The sequence below is a fragment of the Plectropomus leopardus genome, chromosome 20 (genome assembly GCF_008729295.1).
Source record: "Plectropomus leopardus isolate mb chromosome 20, YSFRI_Pleo_2.0, whole genome shotgun sequence".
NCBI classification, from domain to species: domain Eukaryota; kingdom Metazoa; phylum Chordata; class Actinopteri; order Perciformes; family Serranidae; genus Plectropomus; species Plectropomus leopardus.
Window position 1 is genome coordinate 26882470 of NC_056482.1, and position 23508 is coordinate 26905977.

The following is a 23508-nucleotide window of genomic DNA, read 5'->3' on the forward strand; positions in this document are numbered from 1 at the left end:
CATGCAGGCAGTATGTTTTTGTAGTAATTTTTGGGGTTTATCTGCAGATAATTCACAATTCTACATTATTTGAAAATACAGGGAATATTTTCTAGGTTCATTCCAGTATTATTTATTTATTTATTTTACCTTATTTATTTAAAAGGGACCATGCTCAGTTTTAAAATATAAATGTTACCATTTGATGCACCATATTTATTTATTTATTCAGTTATTCATGTAGCTTAGTTATTTTTTAGTATTTTATGGTCCAATAATTCTAAATGTTATTTTGTTAAGGCCATGTAGTCAGTATTTATTTATGTATTTATTTATTTATTAATATTCTTTTATTCTTCTACAATTTTTATTTATTTAAAATTCCAGAAAACTGTATTCATAAATATTATAATTACATATATAAAATAACTTTACAGATTTTTAAAAAAGTATTTCTTTTTTCCATTTTCATAAGTTTTTTTTTTTTTTTTTATCTTTTTGTTTCTTTTTTTCCCCTTTTTATTATTTTAAGGCAATTTTCTCATTACTTTTTACTAATTTCTTGCTCATTTTTGGGCCATGTTTTGTTAAGTTGCTTGGTGTATTTCCCTCGTGTTTTTGGAAGAAGTGAAACCATTTTTTTCAGGTTTCAAAGGGTTAATGAATTGTTTTTTTTGTTTGTCTCATTTGGATCGTTTTATTTTAAAAACAAAACTATAAAAATCGGGCCTCCAGTCCAAACACTAAACACATCTCCTACAAGCAGAAAGTGTGTTACAGATAATATTTTATATACAAACGTCTGAAGCGCTAAAACTCTGCACCATCGTGCAGTCAGACAGTAAACGTGATTTAAATAAATTTAAGAGTTGCTCAGACATTATTCCCGTGTGCCTGCTGTTCGCTCTCTTCTTGCTAAATGTCGTCGTCCTCATTAAGCGCTGAGCTCATGTCAGTTTCATTGTCTTTGTCCCACGGGTCAAACAGGATTAGGATAAACTAATACTGATCCCTGATCAGCGCCTGAAGGTCTCCAGATGAAGTTTAATGCAATTATGATGGAAAATAAGAGAAAACAACAAACATCATCTAATTAGTCAGCAGAGAAGAAAGCAGCTTTCAATGTTGATTTAAGTTGTTTTCTTTCACTACATTAAAGGGCCAATTCACCCAAATCTTTTTTCTTTTTTGTAGTATTAGTGCACCGTGTTTTTATTGGCACAGATTTTAATATTTGTCTGAAGTCTGAACTTCTTAATCCCCAAATTCCCTCATAATTTACATATCAAATTTAGAATAAAATAAAATAAAAGGTGACAACAAACTGACCTGGGAGTTAGCTTGGGGGGATTATTAGATAGATATTGTAAAAAAAAAAAAAAAAACTAGGAGAAAATGTCCAGAAAAAATATAAAAAAAAAAAAAAAAAAAGAAAAAAATGTAAAAAAAAAAAAAAAAAAAAAAAAAAAAAAAGTAAAAAAAAAATAAAATAATTGTCTTAACCCTTTGAAACCTCAGCAAATGGCTTGATTACTTAAATATATATATACGAAGAAAGCATTGAGCAATGCAAGAAAAAATGCAAAGAAAGTATGAGAAAATTACCTGAAAATTAGTTTAAAAAAATAAATCATTTTTTAAAAGTATCTATATAAAATAAAAACATGGGCATGACCTGGACATAGTGCTTAAAAAGTATACAATATAATTTTCTCCTAGTTAATTTCTTTGAAACTCATGGATCATATCTCACAAGATGCTTATTGCCTTTTTTTCATATGTTTTGGAAAGATTCGGAACAGTTTTTTTTCAGGGTTTAAAGATTAAATCGTTGTGAAAGGCATTGTGAAAGAAAACATATTTTTTAGCACTTTCTTCAGGTCATTCTTGTTTTTTTGCTTATTTTCAGGTAATTTTTTACTAATTTCTTGCTCATTTTTAAGGCATTTTTAAAAGTTGCTCGCCGCTCTCTCCCCATGTCTTTGAAAGAATTCAAAGCCAGTTTGCTCAGGCTTCAAAGGGTTAAAAGGGGCAATCAATTTCAGCATTACCGTCACAGACACCAAAAAAGAAACCAAAAGCCGCCGTCTTAATGAGGCATGAGGCTGCCATTTATTGTTATTGAGGAAGTTAACATGGTTAACTGCATTGAAAGTCATACAATAAAACCTCTGGCGCTTTGTGAGAGGTCGCTCTCTGTGTCCCAGAGAGAAAGCTGTAGGAATATACATACAGTATATCTTATTGGCAAGTAGATATGTTTTAGTAAGTACATTCTCCTCTACCAGGTACTCATGTACAATATACATGTTAAAAAATATAGTTTGTTTGCATTGCGATCATTTTTTTTTTTTCTTTTTTTTTGTTCAGGATGAAAGAATTCACATTTAAGTGTTACAGGTTCTTGAATGGCGGTGGAACTAAAGAGCACTGTTTTGTTTTTCGTTTTTTTAATAGCTATCACATACACATAGGCATATGCATAGAAGGCACGTCTATGCATCTAAATTGCTGACATGATAAATGGAAAAAGCAGTTTTATCATCTGGGAGGAAAAAAAAAAACAAAATCATATAAAGGCTGATCGGCAGCCGCACACACACACACACACATCCGCACACACACACACACACACACACACACACACACACACACACACACACACCACAGGACACAAAACAGCACAAAGCAAGCACTCCACGAAACATGAGACAAGTACAAACTCATCCCTTTGTGACGATAAAACTGCATACAGTACACCACACGACAGGAGATCTCAGTCAGAGGATGGCGTTCACCCGCGAGGAGAGGAATCATTTCAAAGAACACTTGCTGTGAAGCAGCAGCCGGGCGCTCGCACACGTCCTCCGGTGGGAGGAAGCAGCCCCCATTAAAAAACAAAAAAAAAAAAAAAAACACTGATTTCATGATTTTTTCTCTAAATGTTACAGAAAGACGCTGTTCAAATCAGTGGTTGCTGAGAACTGTCCCTCAAGGCAAAGAGGAGAGACGCCTCGTTCCTTTTTTTTCTCGAGTCAGCAGTGAGTTCAATCAGAAGAACGCGGCGTCTCAAGGCGTCGTGATGGAAAAAAGAAAACACTTAGGCCACACGTTTGAAAATGAGCGCTGTAGAATAACAGATGCAAAACTTCCCTAAATACTGCAGCTGATTGTGAAGATGAAGCTAAAGGAAACGCTTTGACATTTCGGGACGTTCACCTTTTTGATTTCTTGCAGAGAGTTAGGTGAAAAGATCGATTCCAGACCTGCAAAAACTAAAAATAAACTGTCGATTTTGATCATAGTCATTTTTTTACTAAAGCAAAAGTAGAAAAAATGTAATAATTTGATGCTTTTCTTTGTCAGACATGATGATAAAATTCAAAAGTTTTGGATTTTTTGGACCGTTGGTCAGAAAAACCTCCTGGACTGAAAAAAACTGAAGCCAAAAACTGCAGTTCCTCTAACAGCCACTAGAGGCTGGCTCCAAAACGAGTCCTGCTTGACTAAATATCAAACTTTACAGCAAAATTGACACGTTTACGGCCTGGTACAAAAGATTTTACAGAGTACAGCCGTAGCTGTCACTATTTTAACGTGTTTTCCTTAATGAAAGCTAATTGTGATCTTTTGGTCTTTTCAAATGTCTTTTTTCCACATTTTGTTGCAGAAAAAGAGCCTCTAAGAAGTCGAATATTACATTTTTCCTGTTTTTTTTTGCTGGTGAAAATCAGCATTAGTACACATAACCATAGCTGTAAAAGCACTGTGCTAAAGAAGCTAGATGTTACGGTTACCTCCGCACTCTTTTCTTAAAAAAGTCTAAATGCAAGATGGGGACAATGAAAACGCGAAAGCACACAAAGCCCCTCATGGTTTCCAGTCTGCAAGCTAAAACTCAGCTAAGCTTGTCCGAAATATATATTTAGCAGACAAAAAACAGAGCATTATCTTTCTTCTCCAGACTCGCTGCTGACTTCATCTTCATATTTATCTCACAGACAGAATCAGATTATCGATCTTTTCATGTAACTATTTGCAAGAAAGCTGCTGAGCAAATTTCCCAAAATATCAAACTATTCCTTCATGTTTTATTTGATTAACGTTGACAGAAAAACAAAAAAGAAAAGCGTTTGTGAATGTGTGTGAGTATTTAAATCCAGCTGACATCAATCTCTAACCACAACATCGACTTATCTAAAGCGCCAAAGCTGAGAGACGTGAGACTGCTTCCTAAAACAGTGACTCTTCAAATTAAGTACATGTGGTGCTTAAAATAGGCAATGGTACACAAAAGGCATTCGTCTTAAGAAAAAAAAAAAAAACGAGAATGGAAACAAAAGTAATATGCACTTAAAAAAAACGTAAAAAACAAGTTTTTTGGCAGCCGTGCGTCTGTGGCGATGCCTGCAACTGAGATACACAACAGACTCCCCTGAAATCTTAACGTCGTGACACCGACTTTGACAAAGAAGTGCAGGCATGAAGAAACGCCTCTCTGAACCCCAGATTACATTATTTATGAATCCACCAGGTGAATCAAGGCTTGACTGTAACTGTTAATGCTGCGAAATAAACGTGCAGCAGTAAGGGCATTCGGCTTGAGCTCAGGAATGGTTAACTAACAGAAAAAAATTTAAAAAGCATATTAATTCAATGTGGACGACAAAAGTTCACACTCTGAACTGCCTCAAATTTTCTCTTTGAGGTGCAAAAACAAAAATTAATGTCCAGAAGTCAGTGGATTACAAAGCAACAGTAAATATGGTGTCACACTACAATGCCAATAGTTCTTCATTCAGAAACATTATTCTATCCAACAGTGAAAACTAGACAATAATCACGGAAATTTCGCCCCGCGTTTGTCCACAAATAAGGTCTCGTCTCCCAACAGGCCGAATAGAGACTTTTAATTGGCTGAGAAATGTGGATAAATCATTCGTGGTTTTGGCACCGGCCTTTTTCTTTTTTTTTTTTTTTTTTTAAGAAAACTCCTCGATTTCGTCTACAAACAAACAATCTACGTAACCTTCCTTTGGTTAATAAACAAAAACGAATGAGCAAAGGTTAGCTAGGTTTCCCCCTGTGAGGAGAGTGCTCTCTGTTTGCAGCCCTTGTTCGGGAGGAGATTTACAAAGGCTAAACCCGAAAAACTGCGGTTTAGTAGGATTTTGCGTGTTAGGCTTCTCAAAAGGCTCTTCTGATGATCATCACAGTGGTTTAGATTTCAAACTAAGAGGGCAAATGTTCATGTAAGATGAGCGAGAGCAGGAGGGCTCTGGTGTCTCTCACGTTTTTCTGTTTTTCTGTTGTTCCAAGTCATTACGGTCAAGTCTCAGGCGTCAAGGTGTGGCTGGCGAAAAAACTGTCAGGTATCAAGATCCTGAAGGAGACAGAGCAACAAAAAAAAGAAGAAAAACACTAATTACTTTAAATGCTCAAACATTTAACAAAAACTCTGTTTCACTCACCTGCAGAGAGAATTGGACCTTTAGTTGAAAATGTCTTATATTAAAGACTAAAACAAAACAAACACGCAGTCAAAAGAGCTTCATATAGCAAAACTAAAACAAAATATAATACAATAAAATAAATAAATAAAAATTTACTAAAATAAAATGTAAAAATGCAAAACAAAAACGACACAAATAAAAAAATTAAATAAATACAATAAAATTAATAAACTTACTAAAATTAAATGTTGAAAATTACAGCCAAAAGTGCTTCACATGCAAAACCAAAATAACACAAATAAAAAATAAATATGATAAAATAAATAAAAAATACAATAAAATTTGTAAAAATTTGCAAAAATTTGCAAGACTAAAAGACTAAAACAAGACTAAAAATGTTAAAAATACAGCAAAAAGTGCTTCACATAGCAAAACTAAAAAAACAAACAAACACACAAATAGAAAATAACTGCAATGAAATAAATCAAAACTAAATACAAAAAATGAACACTGGAAGCTTTTATCCGTAGAAATCTACTTTTTTTGGTGATGTTTTTCGTATGAGCAGCACTTCATTTCATTTACCTGGAACTGATAGAGCACTGGGGTCAAAGGTGAATCTCATCTGTAGCTCTTCTGCTGCTGCATCAGGCCCACGTTCTCATACACTCTGGAGCTGTCGTCCCTCATCCTGCAAAACACACACACGCACGCACGCACACATGCACACACACACACACACACACACACACACACACACACATGCACACACACCCTCTGATGAGAAAACCACTGAGGAGGCTTTTCTAAACAAGGATGCAAAATGTGATTTAAATGCAAATGTAAAAGTTGAACAGAAGCCTCGCTCAGAAACATTATTCCACTATTATTCGATGTTTTATATCGATGCAATATTAAACTCCAGGAGTGAAGCCCTCTCGACAACTCTGCTGGCTGCATGTAAAAAGCTATAAACCGTAAGAAGCTCCCTCGACTGAGGATTAATTAGACATAGTTCATCAAATATAAACTTTGGATGAATAAACAAATTCCTTCAGATTACAGCAAAATAAATTCACCAACAGATGATCAAGATGGATTAACTGTATAAAAACCCCAAAGACAAAACTTTATGTGAGAAAACTGTGCATAATGTGAATATTAACACTCCTCCCACATGTTTTGTTCTGTAATTTATATATTTTTCTTTGGCACCGGCAATTAATGCCTGTGAGACACGACACTCGATAATTTTAATTTGGAAATTGTAACGTCTTTCTGTGTAAACTAAATAACAAGTCACAAGTAAATGTGCATTTTTTTCTCTTTTCCAATATTATTTTATTTAACTAATTTATTCTGTCTTCATTTCAGACCTAATTGATCCTCATCATTAATAATAATAATTCTGTTTTCTTCCTTTTTTGCTCGATTCCTATTTCCGTGTCTAGTTTTGCATTGTGTTTTTTTTGTACTATTTATACTGTTCTTTTTGATCTATTTATCTTATCCACAGCTTGCTTTGAGATCTCTTCGCTGCTGTTACAATAAAAAATGTGCTATTGTGGGATTAATAAAGAATTACCTCATCTTGTTGTGATTTATTATCGCTAAAACCGGCTGGAAGTTAAGTTTTTCTGCCTTTTTTTGTAATTTTTCTGGCTGCCAATAAAAACAAAAAGAATAAATAAATCCATATATAAAATCAGTCGTGCTTTACTCACTCTGTGCAGGTGGGAGTAGGAATAGGAGTGCAAGGAGGCAAAGGACTCTGCTCTCCTCCAGTCAGGTCAGACAAAGAGTACTTAATGTTGGTGTACTCGCGCCCTTTAATCTTACTTTTCTGCAGAGGAGAAGACAGCGGGCCGTTAGGAGACAGAGGCATTAAAATAAAGTGGAAAAATGAGGTTATCTGTTATCTGCTGCACACCTGCTCCTCCTCTATGCGTCTCTGCAGCGTCTCTATGTAGTGCTGCACGGCCATGTAGATGAATCTGTACTGCGCCTCCGTCTGCACCATCCCAGAGCGCTGAGAACGGACCATCTGGATGGTCTTTGGCACGTCGATGTCGCAGTCCACCCCTGCAACACGAAAAAAACGGCTTACACTGATAACATCCTCAGCACTGGAAACAAACACACACTATGAGTCTCTGAAATACAACATCGTGAACGCCAGAGGAGGTGATAACATGTCTGTCTCACTTACAATTCAGAAATGCATCAACGAGTTTATTAGTTTAAACATAACTGTTAGCTTTCTGCTTCACTGCAGATAAAGAGAGGAAAGTATAAACTAAATAATTACAGGTATGTACAATAAAAATAAGACTAGAAATGAAAACATAAACTATACAAGAGAAATAAGAAGCAAATTTACAGAGCAGGGAGACACTGGTAAGATTAGAAGTAGGGCTAGGGTGATTAATCGAACTTCATTTTTATTTTCTAATTTAATTCATTAATTAATTTCATCATATATATATATATATATATATATATATATATATATATATACACACATATATGTGTGTGCATGTATGTGTGTGTGTGTGTGTGTAACATTAAACAACAACAACAACAACAACACAGAGACAAAGACACAATTATTTAAGAACAAAACAAACAAAAACACAGTCATCGTGATCATTGGTCTTATAAACATAGACCTTAATGTATATCATTTTCTGTCATAGATAATACCCTCTAACCTAAAATAATGGCTTAAAAAAGTGAGAAAATTGGGGAATATCAAACTTTTTTCCTTTCAGTTAAAAATAACATATTTATTCTATAAATATTTTTTTTAATATACTTGGACATCCACTTTTTCAAATTATCTATCTATTTTTTTTAAGTTTAATAAATACATGTTTCTAAAGGCAATTAATAATCAGGATGATTTTATTTTATTTTATTAACTTGAAGAAATGCATGTTTCCAAAGCCAGTGAATAATCACGATAAATAAACATGATCTTAATACTGACTAAAATAATTTTGATTTTCCAAAAACTGAGCAGCAAAGTCAGCACAGTAAACATTAACAAATTCACAGTATAATCATATTGTTGTGTAAATGGGCTGTTACCCGCAGAGTTTACAGGACTCACCTTTTTCCCTGATCACGTCTATCAGGATGTCGATCACTATAAACGTTCCTGTCCTCCCGATCCCTGCGCTGAGGAGCGTGAGAGAAAAGCTTTGAGTTAACGTGTTTCCATTTATATTGTCTGTGGTTTATTTAAGTGTTTGCAGTGTGTGTGTGTGTGTGTGTGTGTGTGTGTGTGTGTGTGTGTGTGTGTGTACCTGCAGTGTACCGCTATAGGCCCAGCGTCCAGTATGCTCTCCTGTTTCAGGTTGACCTCCTCCAGGAAGTCGAGGACGCCGCCGGGGTCGGTGGGGACTCCGTGGTCCGGCCAGGCCCTGAAGTGGTACTGCCAAACTGTGCGTTCTGTGTTCCCCTAAAAAAACACGAAAAAACAACTTTCAACAGATTCTTAATGCTTTGAACACATTTTTAATTAACATTTATCCTCATGCAGTTCTGTGATTTTTTTTCTCAAATCAATACAGTGAAATTTTTATGGATTCATATTCTGTATTCTTAACACGTGCAAAGTATATTTTTGGGCAATTTTGTATTTTCCTGACTTTGCAATCCATGCTAGAGGAGGTCAAATTAATTAAAACAATTCAGTTTAGAGTCAACTGACAGCTCAAACTCAAAAAAATCTACACATTTTTCAACACCAAGCTCAGGAAAAAAAACAAGAGCCACTCGCTCAGCCACCAGGGGAGAGCGCAGTTTTCCAAAATGTTTTTTTTAGGGAAATCATCCTTTTTCTTTTTGTAGCCATAAATCAGAGAGAAACTCTTCCCTCAGAGAAAATAACATGAACCAACTTTCAAACATTTTCATGTTTAACTAAACATTGGATACCGTCACAGCAAACCTGCACACATTTGTGATTGAGTGTGGGGGAGGTTCAGGATTTGGGAGTGTGCAGGATTATGCATATCAACATTTTTATCTTGCATGTATTTGCATGTATAAAAATCTGCTTAGTTATTTTGGTGAACAACAGCAACACAGTTTAGTAAAAACTACATCTTCTGCCGACATAAAGTATTTTACTCCAAGTTAACAACTGATAGATTTCATTACAACTCACCTCTGAAATGACATTTCCTCAAATTTGATGGGATAAATTGCCAAAATGTGGGATTTTCTACGCTTCTACTCGTTTTATCTTTATGTATACAAACACAACTTACCTGTCCAACTTTAGACAGTTTGAGTTCTCTTAAGATGTAGTCGTGTGTGCCCGTCTCTCTGACGTTGCGAACGCGCATCGCTCCGTACTCCTTCAGAGCCGACATGTCCGGCCAGTACTTCACACATTTACTCTGAAGAGACACAACAACATTCACTTTGTTATAATGACGCTGCTGTTTTCCTCTGATGCACTGAGCTTTACGTCTTATTACCAGCTGTGGGTACACCACTGTACTCTGCTGCTATATGTCCTCTGTCTGTCCGCAGGCTCTCACCCTGGTTGTTTTTTTTATATTTCAGTCTACTTAGGCCGGTTCCCTCTTATTCGTGTACATATATGCGTAAAAACCAGAATCAATACGGCCTGCGCTCTCACAGTTTTCTCTTGATGTCGGTCCTCAGGGTTCACACTGAACTTGGCAAAAATGCTTTTTTTTTTTTTTTGTATTCAAAAATGCTTTTTAAATTTGCCGCCCTTTCTGTCTGAGCTGATCACTTTGGAGGAATTTAAGTCACTTTTAAAAGGTCAAGAAAATAGCATTTCAGTCAATGTGACTGCTGCAAAATAAATTGATAATTGCACATTTTATGTATTTGATTGTTCTGTTTTGCATTTTAACTAGAGGTTGTGCTTGCTCTTTGCATTGTGTGAGTTGTATTTGTTTGTCTGTATTTATTGTATACACACACGCGCGCGTCCTAGTTTAGAGAAGCATCAGAGGGACTGGTACTGGAGCCGTTAAAAAAAATGAGCAGGTGCACATGGGTTTTTTGAATGTTAAAAATAGGCGATAGACTGCTTTTCCATTGCTGGCAGACTGAAGCTGTGTACAGACAAGTGTCTTTTCTGTGTTTTTTTACTGTGTCATATTTAACATCACAGACAGTCCGGCAGAAAGCAGCGTGGAGGCCAGTGAAAATGTAATGATGGTTACTTCTTTTTTCTGTATCTGTTGCTTATTCAGTCTCTCTCTCAGACAAATTTGGATCAATGCTTGGTCAGAGAGGGACTTTTTTGTGTTGACCCAACACTGCATCCCTCCAGCAAAAGGGCTAAAATTAGGGGAATCTGAACTGACACTTTTAAATGCCAAAAGTCACACAATGACACAAACACACCAACTGACTGAGGCAGCTGTAGACCAGCAGCTTGTGTGTTCAGCGATGCTAAATCACTGTTTTTCTCAAAGGAACCCGGCTTTGAAGAGAGACAGCTATAAAAGCTTCAGTAGCCATCAACATAAAGAAAATATTCTCAATAAAGCGTACACTTAAAGTAGTGTTGATTTTTTAGGTTTCTTTTAGATTTGTGTTGTCTGCTATTTTTATGTAACTTTTGTGACACCAAAAAGTGATATTAATAAATTGTAGCTGCACTGGAAAATATATATAAAAACAGCATTTATGTGTTTTGGGTGGATTGTGATGAAGTCAGAGTGCAGCGTGCGCTCTGTTGTGCGCTCTGTTGGGCGCTCTGTTGGGCGCTCTGTTGGCGCTCTGTTGGGCGCTCTGTTGTGCGCTCTGTTGGGCGCTCTGTTGTGCTCACCTTTCCCCTCTCCACCTCTTTGGTGGTCATGACGATGACTCGCGAGTTCTCCTGAAACACCATCCTCCAGAAGTCACTGATGGTGTTCTGCAGACAGCCCTGAGTGGCGATGTAGCTCTTCTTCACCTTTGTGCTGTTACATTTTGGGTCCAGCTCAGGCTGCACACACACACACAAACACACACGCGGTCAGTCGAATACTGAAAATGAACAGAAATATACAACACATTGGACCAAAACTGACTGAGTACACATGCACGAATAACTGATTAACACAATTCTACATTTTCTGCATATTATCAAGTACAGAATACATGATGTGTGTATGTGTGTGTGTGTGTGTGTGTGTGTGTTTCCCTGAGGATGAAGTGAGTTTACCATGACAGCAGATACTACCATGATGATATTGGCGTTGATGTAGTCAGAGCCGGGCTCATTTGGGTCCCTGTCATTCAGCACCACACGCGTGTGGTCGACTAGAAACAGAAACAAAAACAGTAACGTTAAAAAAAAAAAAATCCCCTCAGGTGAAAGTGAAAAGTTGTCATAGCGAAAGAGCCGTCAGGGTTTTTCTCACAAGGCAGAATGTTCTTGTATCTGTTCTTGTTTTTGTTCTCTGCCCTCTGGCCCTCTTTACGACTGTAGAGCAGCTTGCACTCTTGTTGCTGTAAGGTCTGCACGAAAAAACGAGTCGAGAGTCAAATCGCAGCATAACGTTTACAACTGACAATACCTGATATTAAATAAAATAAAATAAAAGATCCACAATTTAATTTTCATGTTGTTTTTACATGGTAACAATAAAATTAAATTTAAAAAAAAGAAAAAAAAAGGGAAAAGAAAAGATCCACAATTTAGCTTGTATGTAGTTTCTGCATGGTAACAATACAATACAATTAAATTAAATGAAATATCCACAGTTTAGCTTTAATGTTGTTTTTGCATGGAAACAACAATATTTAGTAAAGTAAAATAAAATAAGAGAAAGGAAAAGAAAAGAAAAGAAAAGATCCACAATTTAGCTTGCATGTTTTTTTTCTGCATGGTAACAAACAAAATAAAAAATAAATAAATAAAATAAAATAAAATAAAATAAAATAAAATAAAAAAATAAAATAAAATAAAATAAAATAAATTAAAAAAAAGATCCACAGCTTAGCTTGCATGTTGCTTTTGCATGGTAACAAAAAAAAACAGACAAACTGGGACAGGTGAGCTGCAGCACGACACCACAACACAACCACTCACCTCAAATTCTTCCCAGAAGCCCTGTTTGACCTTGTCTGTGGCCTCCGCTAGTTTGCTCAGCTCCCGAACTCGACTTTCAATCTCTGCAGCGTTAATGCGAGTAGTGTTCAGGGGCTGTGGAGGAGAGCAGGAGGAGTCAGCACCGGGGAGAACAAATCAGGAAAATGCCTCATTGGTTAAAGGTGAAAAGTGACCTGTTTGAGCTGCAGCACGGTGCCCAGAGTTTCCACCATGGGGTTCTTTTTGTAGTGCTCTACCAGGTCGGTGAGGGAGTCAAACTTCTCGCCTCCGCCCACGTCGTACTTCAGGTCATGCTAAAGAAGAGGCCAAAGACACGTGAGCGCAGCAGTCTCACCATCATGAGAAAATCTCAATGTTTACATGCACAAAAATTAATCAAAGAAACGTGAATCACAGAAATCACAACCGATTTACAGGCTAGCAGCCTGGTTCAAGTTCCTACACATTTTTAATCCAGCGAGATGCAGGATAATGATTATTTCAACCGATACCGATAATTTCTTTTAGTTTGTTTTTCATTACCTGAGGGTATGAAAGGCTGAGATGTGGTGAGTACAGATGAATTTAATTTGTGCATTTTCATAAATAAAAAAAAATAACGACATTTCAGACAAAAAGCAGGAAAATCACATTTTTGTAAAAGAAAGTCATTTTCAAGGGCAAACTCAAGTTCTGCTTTTGTTCTCACTCTCAGGACGACTTCCTGGATCTAAATTTAGATATTGCTCACAAGGTAATGATACTGAATTCTTCTACATAGAAATTTGAAAGTGTATTGCTCAGCTGCTTTAGTTAACCTTACATTTCTCTGTGCAAGAAACGCCCTGCAATCTGAAAAACATATAGTATGTAATTAAAGTAAAAGTATCTTTAAAATAATTTTACAGAATTATTACAATTTTTTTTGAGCCCTTTTTTAATGTCATTTTTGATTGTTTTTGTTTCATTTTATTTTCTCTTGGAGAAGCTCAGAAATGATCGCGCTGCATCACGCAGGCTGCTTTTTCCTCCCGTCTTCTGATTCAGCAGAGAACCAAACAGACGGTTTGACAGTTCGGAGCAGAAAGAGAGAGAAAGCAGGACGGGCAGATGCTAATGCGTCCTTCAGGGCAGCCACCTGTCTCGAGGGACGCAGCTGGGACTGGAGAGCTGGTCAGCGGGGTGCGAGCTGGTCTGGTGCCACTCAGTCCACCTCTCTCTGAGACCGGGGCTTTATGTTAATGATACTGATGCTTCAGTCATTATGTTTAAGCATGAAGGAAAATCTAGACATTTATTACACCGTAGTCTGTCCCGTGTTTTTAGTATGTCCGTCTGCATGTTATCTGTTCCCCATCTGTTTGTTTCTTTCTGTTTAAACCCTTTGAAACCTGAAATTGGCTTAATTTCTTTAAAAAAAAAACGTGAAGAAGGCAATGAGCAATTTACAAAATTACCTTGAAATCAGCAACAAAAAAAAGAACAAACTAACAAAAAATGGGAAAATATAAAAAAGCAAAAAGAAAAACAAGAAATTACCTGAAAAAACAACTCAAAAGTTGTAATAATTCTGTAAAATAATTTTAAAAATATAATTATGATAATTATAAAAATAGTTATCTGGACATTCTTCCCTAGGTTTTTTAAAAACATTTTTAAAAATCAAAGTCGTCTGAATGCAGCACAAGAAAAGCGATGTTGATCCAGGCATTAAAGGGTTAATGAAAAACTTTTGATATAAAAAAAAAAAGCATCTTACTGCAGAAAGAAGACTGTAATCTGGTTACTTTAGGGGCATGTAAAGAATCTTACGCCAATCATTAACCCTTTAAAACCTGAGCAAATTGGCTTGATTTTTTTTAAACATGGTTAGAAGGCAACTTAAGAAGAAACATCCCAAAATCTGCAAGACATTGGTAAAAAGTACAAGAGAAAATTACCTGAAAATTTGTTTTAAGAGGGATTAATTAAAGTCAATTTAAAAAAAAAAATAAAACAAAAAATGAAAAAAAAGTGCTTGAAGAGTAAAAATTTTAAAATATAAAGTTATGAGAATTTTGTTTTCATTTTTAGATTTAAAAGAGTAATTCCCAATTTTTAATTTTCAGGAATTTCTGGACAAGTTGCTCATTGCCTTTTTTCCCCATGTTTCCTAAAAAAAAACAAACTGAATCAAAGCAAAAACAAAAACATCTGGATCCTTGTAGGGACACGTCATCTTTATCAGTCACACCATTTTAAAAAAGAATAACGTCTCTATTTGTAAATGTTCTGTAGCAGCGAGGATGCAGGAAGGTGCAGAGGAGCGTGTTTACCTGGCAGCGGATCATGACGTGAGTGACTTTGGGTTTGCTGTCACTGCTGTCCGTCTTGTCGTCTCCTGTCCTCACCGACAGGACAAAATCCCCGGGGTGGCTCTGACTCTCTCTCACCAGGAAGCTGCCGTTCTTCCCTTTCTCCGTCAGCAGCTTCTCGGCCTCCCGGCCTGACAAGTGTCCATGGAACCATCTGGCAAAAAAAATCCACATCGTTTAAATGAGTTTCGACCTCATAAAAAGCTCTTTTTTCACCCTTTATTTTCAATAAAATAATTAGGGAGTTTATGTTTACAAGCATGGTTAAAACAAGTGCTAGAGACATTACATGAACCCAACATTTTTGTCTCTGTTAATCTATTATTTTATGTTATAGCTTTGCTTTACTCTGGAGAAAAACAGCCGCGTCCAATTTGTTACAAGTATGGAGAGTACGCATATAATCAGACTTAAATTCTGCATGTGAACACCCCCGAAATAACTCGTCTGCACTGTAATGAGCTGCTTTTAATGGCAAAATGTAGCTACAAGAATGTTTTTCTGTCAGTTGCATCATCTGCTGCAACTGGATGTAGCCGGGGCGGACTCATACAATTAGTGTTTGTCTGTTCATTAATACAACAAAAATATCAAAAAAAGTTGTCTTGCTTTCATACTCAAACGCCCCAAGCATAACGAATGCTGAGGTAACAGCTGCAGCACAAAACTGAAGCTAAAATAGAAGAAAATTCTGCTGATAAATCAAAAGCTTTTTTTCCACATTGTGGTGTTGTGATTCTTCCAAAAATGACCGTCATTAGAAACTGGAATTGTTAAATAAAAGTATAAATTTAATTAAAAGTAGGGCTCTAGGGAGGACTCAGTTCTGCTTTTCTGAAACCCAAAAATCATTAATGTTTGAGCTTATTGTGATGCTACTGTTGAGACCTGTGGGTCCTATAACGTCACCTAGTGTCCCGTCATTTAAATCCAATCAGTGGTCCGCGTGCATCGATGGTACATCAGATTAAACCTGAATACAGAACCTTCGACTGTCCTCAGCTTAAAAAAACCCCACAAAAAAACCCTCCTTCAGATTAAGAAAATAAACTCCTCCGTGTAGCACGTCCCGTCAGTCAAAGCTCTATAAGGTTTCATCGTGACAAGTTCAAGTAAAACGACTATTAGGTAAAGGTAAATAAAACATGATGTGTTCAAATGTAACATCAGAAAAGTTTTTTTTCTTTTTTTGGTGAGAAATTTGAATAACACAGCCGTTTGGTCAAGAATTTTTTTTTATAAAACAAAATAAATATAAATAAATATTTAAAAAAGGAAACTTGCTTAGCAACAAAAAAACAGTTCTGTTAAAAACAAACTGTTGCCGCGTCTTTCCACCAAATAATAGAAAAGTATCTTTAGCGCGGTATCCATAAAGGATCTTTAATGAGTCTCAATGATGTATGAATATCGATAAGAATTCAATATCATAATTAAAAGCAGAACTAATAACATTCGAGCACAGAACTACGGCATCCGGCGTCCCCACTGACCTCTCTGAGGTGGGGTCCGCACAGTTGAGCGGATACTTGAGCTCGATGACGTCTCCGTTTTTCTCTTTCAGCTGGCCGTGATGCTCCATGTAATACTGCACCAGCTCCGCCAGAGTGGCAAACTTCTCCCCGCCGTAGAGGTCGTAGTAGTCTCCTGTGTTCTGGATCTTAATGTGGGTGACGGCTCCATTTCGCCTGCAGAAAAAAAAAGAACAATCATTTAAAAAAAACAATACACATCATCATAATAATCAGGGAGTCAAACCAAATCCAACAGGAAGCTCATGTTCCTTAAAAAAATCAAATTAACAAAAGTTTTTCTTTGAGTCACGTGTCGGAAATCTACCTGCTTTAAGTCAATTTTTCTATACAAATTAGGGTTTTTTCAGCATTTATCAAATAATTGTCATGCAGTTAAGTTTTTCGGACACTCGACACGCCTATTAATAAAACAAAGAAATTCCCCCGCACACACTAACTGCTGACATATTTAAGCACTGAAAAAAATATCTATATTATTTTTTTAATCATCCACTCAGAGGATCACTGAAACTGATGATCACCTGAAACTGCTCTGCATCATCAGCCAGGAAATATAGTTAAAATAAATCACAATAAATCACAATTAACATTAAATATACACTAAATACAGACAAATGTAACCTTACATACTTACAGTACTACATCATTATTTATCATCATAAACATCATCCTACAAATAATACAAGATAATCTGCAAGAAAATGACTTAAAAATTAGTTTTAAAAAGATTATTATTATTATTACTATTACTATTATTACTATAATTATTATCAAAAGATTATTAGAAAATTATCTAAAAAACAGGGAAAATATATATTCATAATTATAATATAATATTATAGATATAAAATGATGTTACAAAAAAAGATACATTCATAAATTCATTTTTTCAGCACTTTTTTAGGTTATTTTCTTGCTTTTGTTATATACTTTTTTTGTTTTTGCTTATTTTTAGGTAATTTTCTTGTACCCTTTCAATTATTTTTGGCATATTTTTTGGGCCTTTATTTTTTAAATTGCTTGTTGCATTCTCCTCATGATTTTGAAAGAAACCAAACCAATATGCCCAGTTTTCAAATGGTTAATGACAAACCACACACCAGAGTTCAGCCCTAATTGCATCATTCAGCATGTTTTATGCTCCCGCCCTTCTGCTGCAGAGTGCATGATTAAAATGGGCAAAGTGATAAATAGTTAAACGCAGAGTCATGTGCGCCGCTGGGTGCCATCTCCGTTATTTGCATGAGGTGTGAGAGACGAAAAGAAAGCTAAAAATAATTGAAAGGCAGAGTGAGGGCGCTCTGAGCCTGTTTCTTACAGGAAAACCATGTTTCTGTGACACAAACCAGATACAGACGGCATGAACTGCGCTGAGTCATTGTTAGGTGACCAACAGTATCTCGGAAAATATTAAAAAAGGAGAACTTGTGGCAGGTCTGCAGCTCTGCAGCACGTAACTTTGAGCGACTTCTGGTTAAGTCTGGAGGATTGAAAAGACAGACGTTTGGACCGGCGGGGACGAGACTCCCAGTGGAAATGTCTCTGTTTCCACCAGAGGAGCATGACTTGTTTTGTTTCCATCTGAAGTAAATATGGTGCGAGATGAGAGACTGTGCAGCTAAAGTATGAGACTGGGACAAAAATAGCAACTGGCTACATCAGCTAAACTGAGTTAATGATACGTCATCTGAAAAATTTATGACTCGACAGGCCCCGAGATAAAAACCACAAACTTTTTTTTTTTTATTAGTAAAAGGCTGCTCTTCCTTCTTTGGATAGAGCTGGTTTCCCACTGTCGTTCAGCACACTGCAGGCTGAAGACGGAGCACAATTCAGTGTGGAGACTGTTTTAACTATTATTCAGGAACTGTTTAACAATCTGAATATAACAGCACATTTAAAGATAGAATATAATATTTCAAAAATCCTGCAGAAGAGCACTTATGTTGATGCAACAATCATAATCACATATTTTCCAAAAGCTGTTAGAGAAACGGGCTCTGTGAACATTTCTTAACAACAACTGAAAACCTGTTTATTTATATCATCTCTTGATTATTTTACATCAGTTCTCTTATTTGCACTGTTTTATCTGCTCTCTGTACGTTTTACTTTGACTCTTACATCTTGTTTATCACCACGTCTTTCGATTGTGTAATCTCATTTTTTGTGGTGCACTTCTTTTATCGTCAAGCACTTTGAGCTGCATTCCTTTTCTGAAAAGTTCTATACATAAAGTTTATTATCATATTATTATATTCATGCTGCATTTGTATATTTATCATCAATTTCTATTTTTGTGTTTATTTGCAACAATATGTTCAAATTGACTGCCCTCAATAAATGCTTTAAACAAAGATAGAATATATCACTTTTCCACATCAGATCAACGTTTTGTTGAATTGTGTTCTTAAATTATCCCAAATTTTCAAACATAGAGAAATCACAAACCGTTTCTGAATTACCTGCTAATTTGATCCACTGTTATCATAAAAATATTGATTAGTGCAGCATTAAGTAAAATCGCCGTATGATTACGCTTGTAAAAGCAAAGCAGGTATAATTTAGCATTCAATAAAAGGAAGTCATAATGCTGTTTAAAATCACCCTGCTGATGCTTTTTTATATATCGTTGGTGCAAAACTACTTTTGCTTAAAATTTTAATGAGCTTCATGGATTGCGTTGAATTCGTCCGGTCCTCTGCTCATCATAAAAAACATATTGCCCATTTTAACTTCTACGTGTGCAGGTTTTATTGATGCAAACAAAGATTTTAACATCATTAAAGAACATTTACGGCTTGTGTTTATATTTTGTCCGAGGTTGGTGCCTGCTTTTAGTTTACCTTTGGATCACGAATCACACCTTCAAAGCTTTATACATTTTATAACCTACGCTCACTTACCGTACTGAGAGGGTAAAGTCTCCTGGATTACTCTTACTGGGTCTGGCTAAAAAGCTCCCATCCACCCCTCGAGTCAGCAGGAGGTTTTCAGCCTCCACACCTGTGATGTTGGGGTGAAACCACCTGAAAGAGGAGCAAAGACATGATGAGGCTCAGTGTGCAGGGCTGTGTGCCAAAAACTGCTCTGCATTTAATTTCTGCCATTAAACATTATGTTAATGTAACAAAGAAAAAACACAAAAAAGCAGTGTGGATGGCATGTATGGTACTTTTTCTGGTTCAAACTTTTTAAAACTTTTCTTTTATTTTATTTATTTTATTTAATTTATTTTAATTTAATTTTATTTATTTTTTAATTTAATTTATTTAATTTTACTTTAATTTTGTTGAATTTTGTTGAATTTAATTTAATTTAATATATTTTATTTTATTTTATTTATTGGTTTTAACTTCGGGTGTGCTTTTACTTTTACTGATGTATTGGTTTATCGATTATTTTATCTTTTTTTGTTGGTTTTATTGGTGAATTTTCATCTTTTTGGCAGAAAAAAACACATTTATTCAAACACTTTCCAGGCTCTGGTACTTTATATAAATGATACTTTCTATTTTGGTCTTTTTGAGTCCTTCCACTTGTACTCCATTAAATTTATCTGATGGCTGCAGTTACTGAACATGAGATAAAATCATAAAGGTTTGCTGTTTCTCATCTTCGCCCCAGATGCCAGCTTTTTTTAGCTTTGCTTTGGTGTGGTGACAAAATTATTTTTAGACATCATCAAAAGTAAAAATTGTGTCAATCTGGACTTCTTGTCCTTCCTGTTAGTCCTTATTCTCTTAACCCTTTAAAACCTGGTTTGACATCAGTTTTCTTGCGCTGCATGCAGATGCCTTTCACAAGATATTTAACCAGAGCAAACTGATGTGATTCCTTTCAAAAACACGGGGCAAAAAGGCAATGAAGTAATGTCCCACAAATTGCAAAAAAAATAGTAAAAGATGCGAAAAAAAGACCTGAAAATTTGTTTTAAAAAAGGAGGTAAGAATTATTAAAAATTAGTCAAAAATTAGTCAAATCAAATCATTCATATAGCACCTTTCATACAATCACGCAGCCCAAAGTGCTCCACAAAGCAAGATTAAAACAGCACAGAAAAAGAAACGCTTTAAAAAAAATAACAATTGAGATGAGATGTTCAAGATAAGTAAAAGTCATAATAACAGATAAGCATGAAATAAAATACTACAACTGTGTAACAGAGAAAAAGATATACATATATTTCTTTAATTTTCTGCACTTTTTTGAGTCATTATCTAATTTGTTCTTGTTTTGTTTTTTTACTTTTCTTTTTTTTTGCCTTTTTCAGGTAAATTTCTTGCAACATTTGACTAATTTCTTATTTTGGGGCCATATGTTGTCGAGTTGCTCATTACCTTCTCATGTTTCTGAAAGAAACTAAACTTTGCTCAAGTTAAAAAGGTTAAAGCATAACAAATACATGAAACATTACAAAATTAAAACTCTACATTTCTTTTTCTCTTTTTTCTGTCTTTTCCAGTGTTGTGGCTACTTGGTCACTCTTTGTTTCTCATTCATTTTTTCCTAAAGACTTTTGGTTGAATTCTGTGATTCACTGAGACAGACTCAGTCAGTGTTTGTCCCCACACTGCATGTCTTCTTTGTGTCAATATAATGTCCTTTAGTGTTGTATGTAAAAGTAGTCTGTCCTCTTTCCACGTCTTCCTACTTGCTTTTTATCTTCATTTTCTCCTTAATTTAGCTTAGTTTATTTGCACAAACACATATAGAAAAGACAGAAAAATAAAAATAAAAAGTTTAAACGATGTGCAGGGAAGCTTAGAAGCCAAAAATGGAGGTACCGCCCCTATTAAATAACTATAATCATTCATAAAAAGAAAAAATATCTTCAAAAAATATTGCATAATTGATAAAAAATCTCAAGACTAAGCAGTAGTACAAAGTTTCTCCATTTTTGTGAATACAGCATCCTTTACTGTTATGTGCACAAGTATTCTGTCTTCAGTACTTGCTTTCAGACATCATTTATTCATTTATTGTCGTCAATAAGCTGAATGTAGTGGAGAAAGTATTTACCTCTGATATGTAGTGTAAATGTCTAAAGTTGCAGAAAATGGCGATGTGTAAGTAGGCTATGACACAATCATAAAAAAAGAATAAATGATAGAAAGTATTAAAAAAAATTACATGTAGCCTAAAAGTATGTAGTCAAAGTAGAAAAGTAGAGAGCAGAGTAGAAAAATACATCGAAATAAGAATAAGGATAATAGTAATAATAAAATAAAAAAATAAGTAATGTACTGAGTTAGTTTCTGACAAAAAAGTATATTCTTCAGGAATGAATACCAAATTGAATCATAATAAATTATTAAGCTTACATTGTCTTTTGTGACTTTATGTTGTATTGTAGCTCCTGTAAGTACTTTCTACAGTGTGCATAAGACAGATAGTAACTGTGTTTACTACCTAAACATCCTTTTGCCGGTGTGCGCTAAATGAAGTGGTCTTGCGCTTGATTTTGACAGCTTTTGTAGACAAATATATTCATAACATATAAACTAAAAAAACATGATGTTTAAAATGTATTAGCTGCAAAAGGTAATACACTTGATTTTAACAGCTTTTGTACACAATTATATTCATCAATTCTATTTTTTATTATATATTTGTTTGTTTAATCTCTGCACTTCATTCAGTGTTTGCTGTCTTTGTTTTGTATACAACAGAACAGAAATAGAAATAGAAATAGAAATAGAAATAGAAATAGGCTCCTTTATTAATTCCGTGAGGGAAACTGTTTTGTTACAGCAGCAAATAAGAGAGCAGCAACTGAATGAAATATTCGTTAAAAATGGCAAAATAATGCAAATATATATATATATACACAAAGAAAGGCACTTGACATAGAATAAAACAGAATAGAAAAAATAAAATAATAATGATAGAGACATGTACATGTGCATGTTTTCTCCCTTTTTGTGACTATAGCTCCCTGTAGTATATCCGTATGAGTAGTCTGTCTTCTGTAGTTGCTTGTTAACATCTTTTTTTTGCTTTCTTTGTTTATTGTGTCGCACCAAAACACCAAGGTATGTGAAAAAATATTGGCCAAAAAAATCTGATCATATAATTGAGGAGGTTTTGAGGTCTTTTAACCTAGAACTGCTTTTAATTTAAAGCACATGTGTGTGGTTTATTAAGCTTTCATTGTCATTTTGTGTCTTTATGTTGTATTTTAGCTCCTGTAAGTACTTTCTACAGCGTGTATACGGCAGATAGTAACGGTGTTTACTACCTAAACATCCTCTTGCCGGTGTGTGCTAAATGAAGCGGTCTTTAGCTAACTAGCTCCCCGGTTTTTTTCCAGAAGCGTCGGCAGACTCGGAGCTTGTTTACGGACGCGGCAGCCTCCAAACAGCTGAGTTTAGTTAAAAGTTAGCTAGCTCAGCAGCTAACACAGCCAGCAGACATTGTTTTTCTTACCTCCGAGATGTCATTTTTTTCACTTCCTCGCTGGCAGTTAGCAGTAGCTACAATTAGCTGGCTAACGTTTCCGACCGTTTCCGCTTCGATCACAGAATAAAGTGCTTCATCGGCTCACACCCGCTCAAAACGGGCACCGAAATCCAGGCATCGAAACAAAAATTTTACCCCAAAAAAAGTCTCTAGGCCTCGGCCCCGGAGACTTCACAGCAAGTCGATTATTGGACGTCACCAAACATGCGACAAAATAGAGGGTGCGCGGATTTTTTCACCCCAAGCGGCCGTTTTTAACCGCCGCTCGGCCGCGTTCATATAAAGCCGCAGCGCTCGGGCCGTCCGGCGAACAGCGACACATAAATTAAAGAGTCCTATCACTTTCTCTCCGCGCATGCGCGCTGACAGCTTGTTTTATGATTACGGCGGCAGAAGCGGCGAGCGGCGCGAAGCGTCAACCGCGGGGCCGCGCCGCGCGAGCGACAAAAGCGAAACATTCCGCAAGCTCACCGCGGACACCGCACAAATCACGTGATCGCAACAACTTTATTAATCACAAATAAAATAAATAATAATAAAATAAATGTACCTAAAATGTCTCAGCTGTAAAAATAAATAAATGAATAAATTTTTAAAAATCATCTTATTTGGATATTTGCTATTTTGAAGTGGTGGAATTCTTTTGGGTTTTT

General features: G+C 35.6%; 1 protein-coding gene across 2 annotated transcripts; it reads right to left on the reverse strand.

Moving 5' to 3' along the window:
* Positions 1–4056: 4056 nt before the first annotated feature.
* ptpn11a (protein tyrosine phosphatase non-receptor type 11a) lies at positions 4057–23136 on the reverse strand. 2 transcript variants are annotated; one of them, XM_042508991.1, is made up of 16 exons: positions 22823–23136; positions 19300–19422; positions 16352–16546; positions 14820–15012; positions 12699–12818; positions 12505–12618; positions 11834–11930; positions 11653–11732; positions 11257–11415; positions 9710–9841; positions 8741–8895; positions 8545–8612; positions 7363–7514; positions 7157–7275; positions 6018–6123; positions 4057–5362 (listed from the first exon to the last, which is right to left on the reverse strand). In XM_042508991.1, exons 1-15 carry the CDS (start codon positions 22834–22836, stop codon positions 6054–6056), a joined length of 1791 nt encoding a protein of 596 aa, XP_042364925.1. In that variant the 5' UTR covers positions 22837–23136; the 3' UTR covers positions 4057–5362; positions 6018–6053. The 2 variants fall into 2 exon arrangements, with proteins under 2 accessions (XP_042364925.1, XP_042364924.1); XM_042508990.1 differs by having other exon boundaries at positions 11635–11732.
* Between the last annotated feature and the right edge of the window lie 372 nt (positions 23137–23508).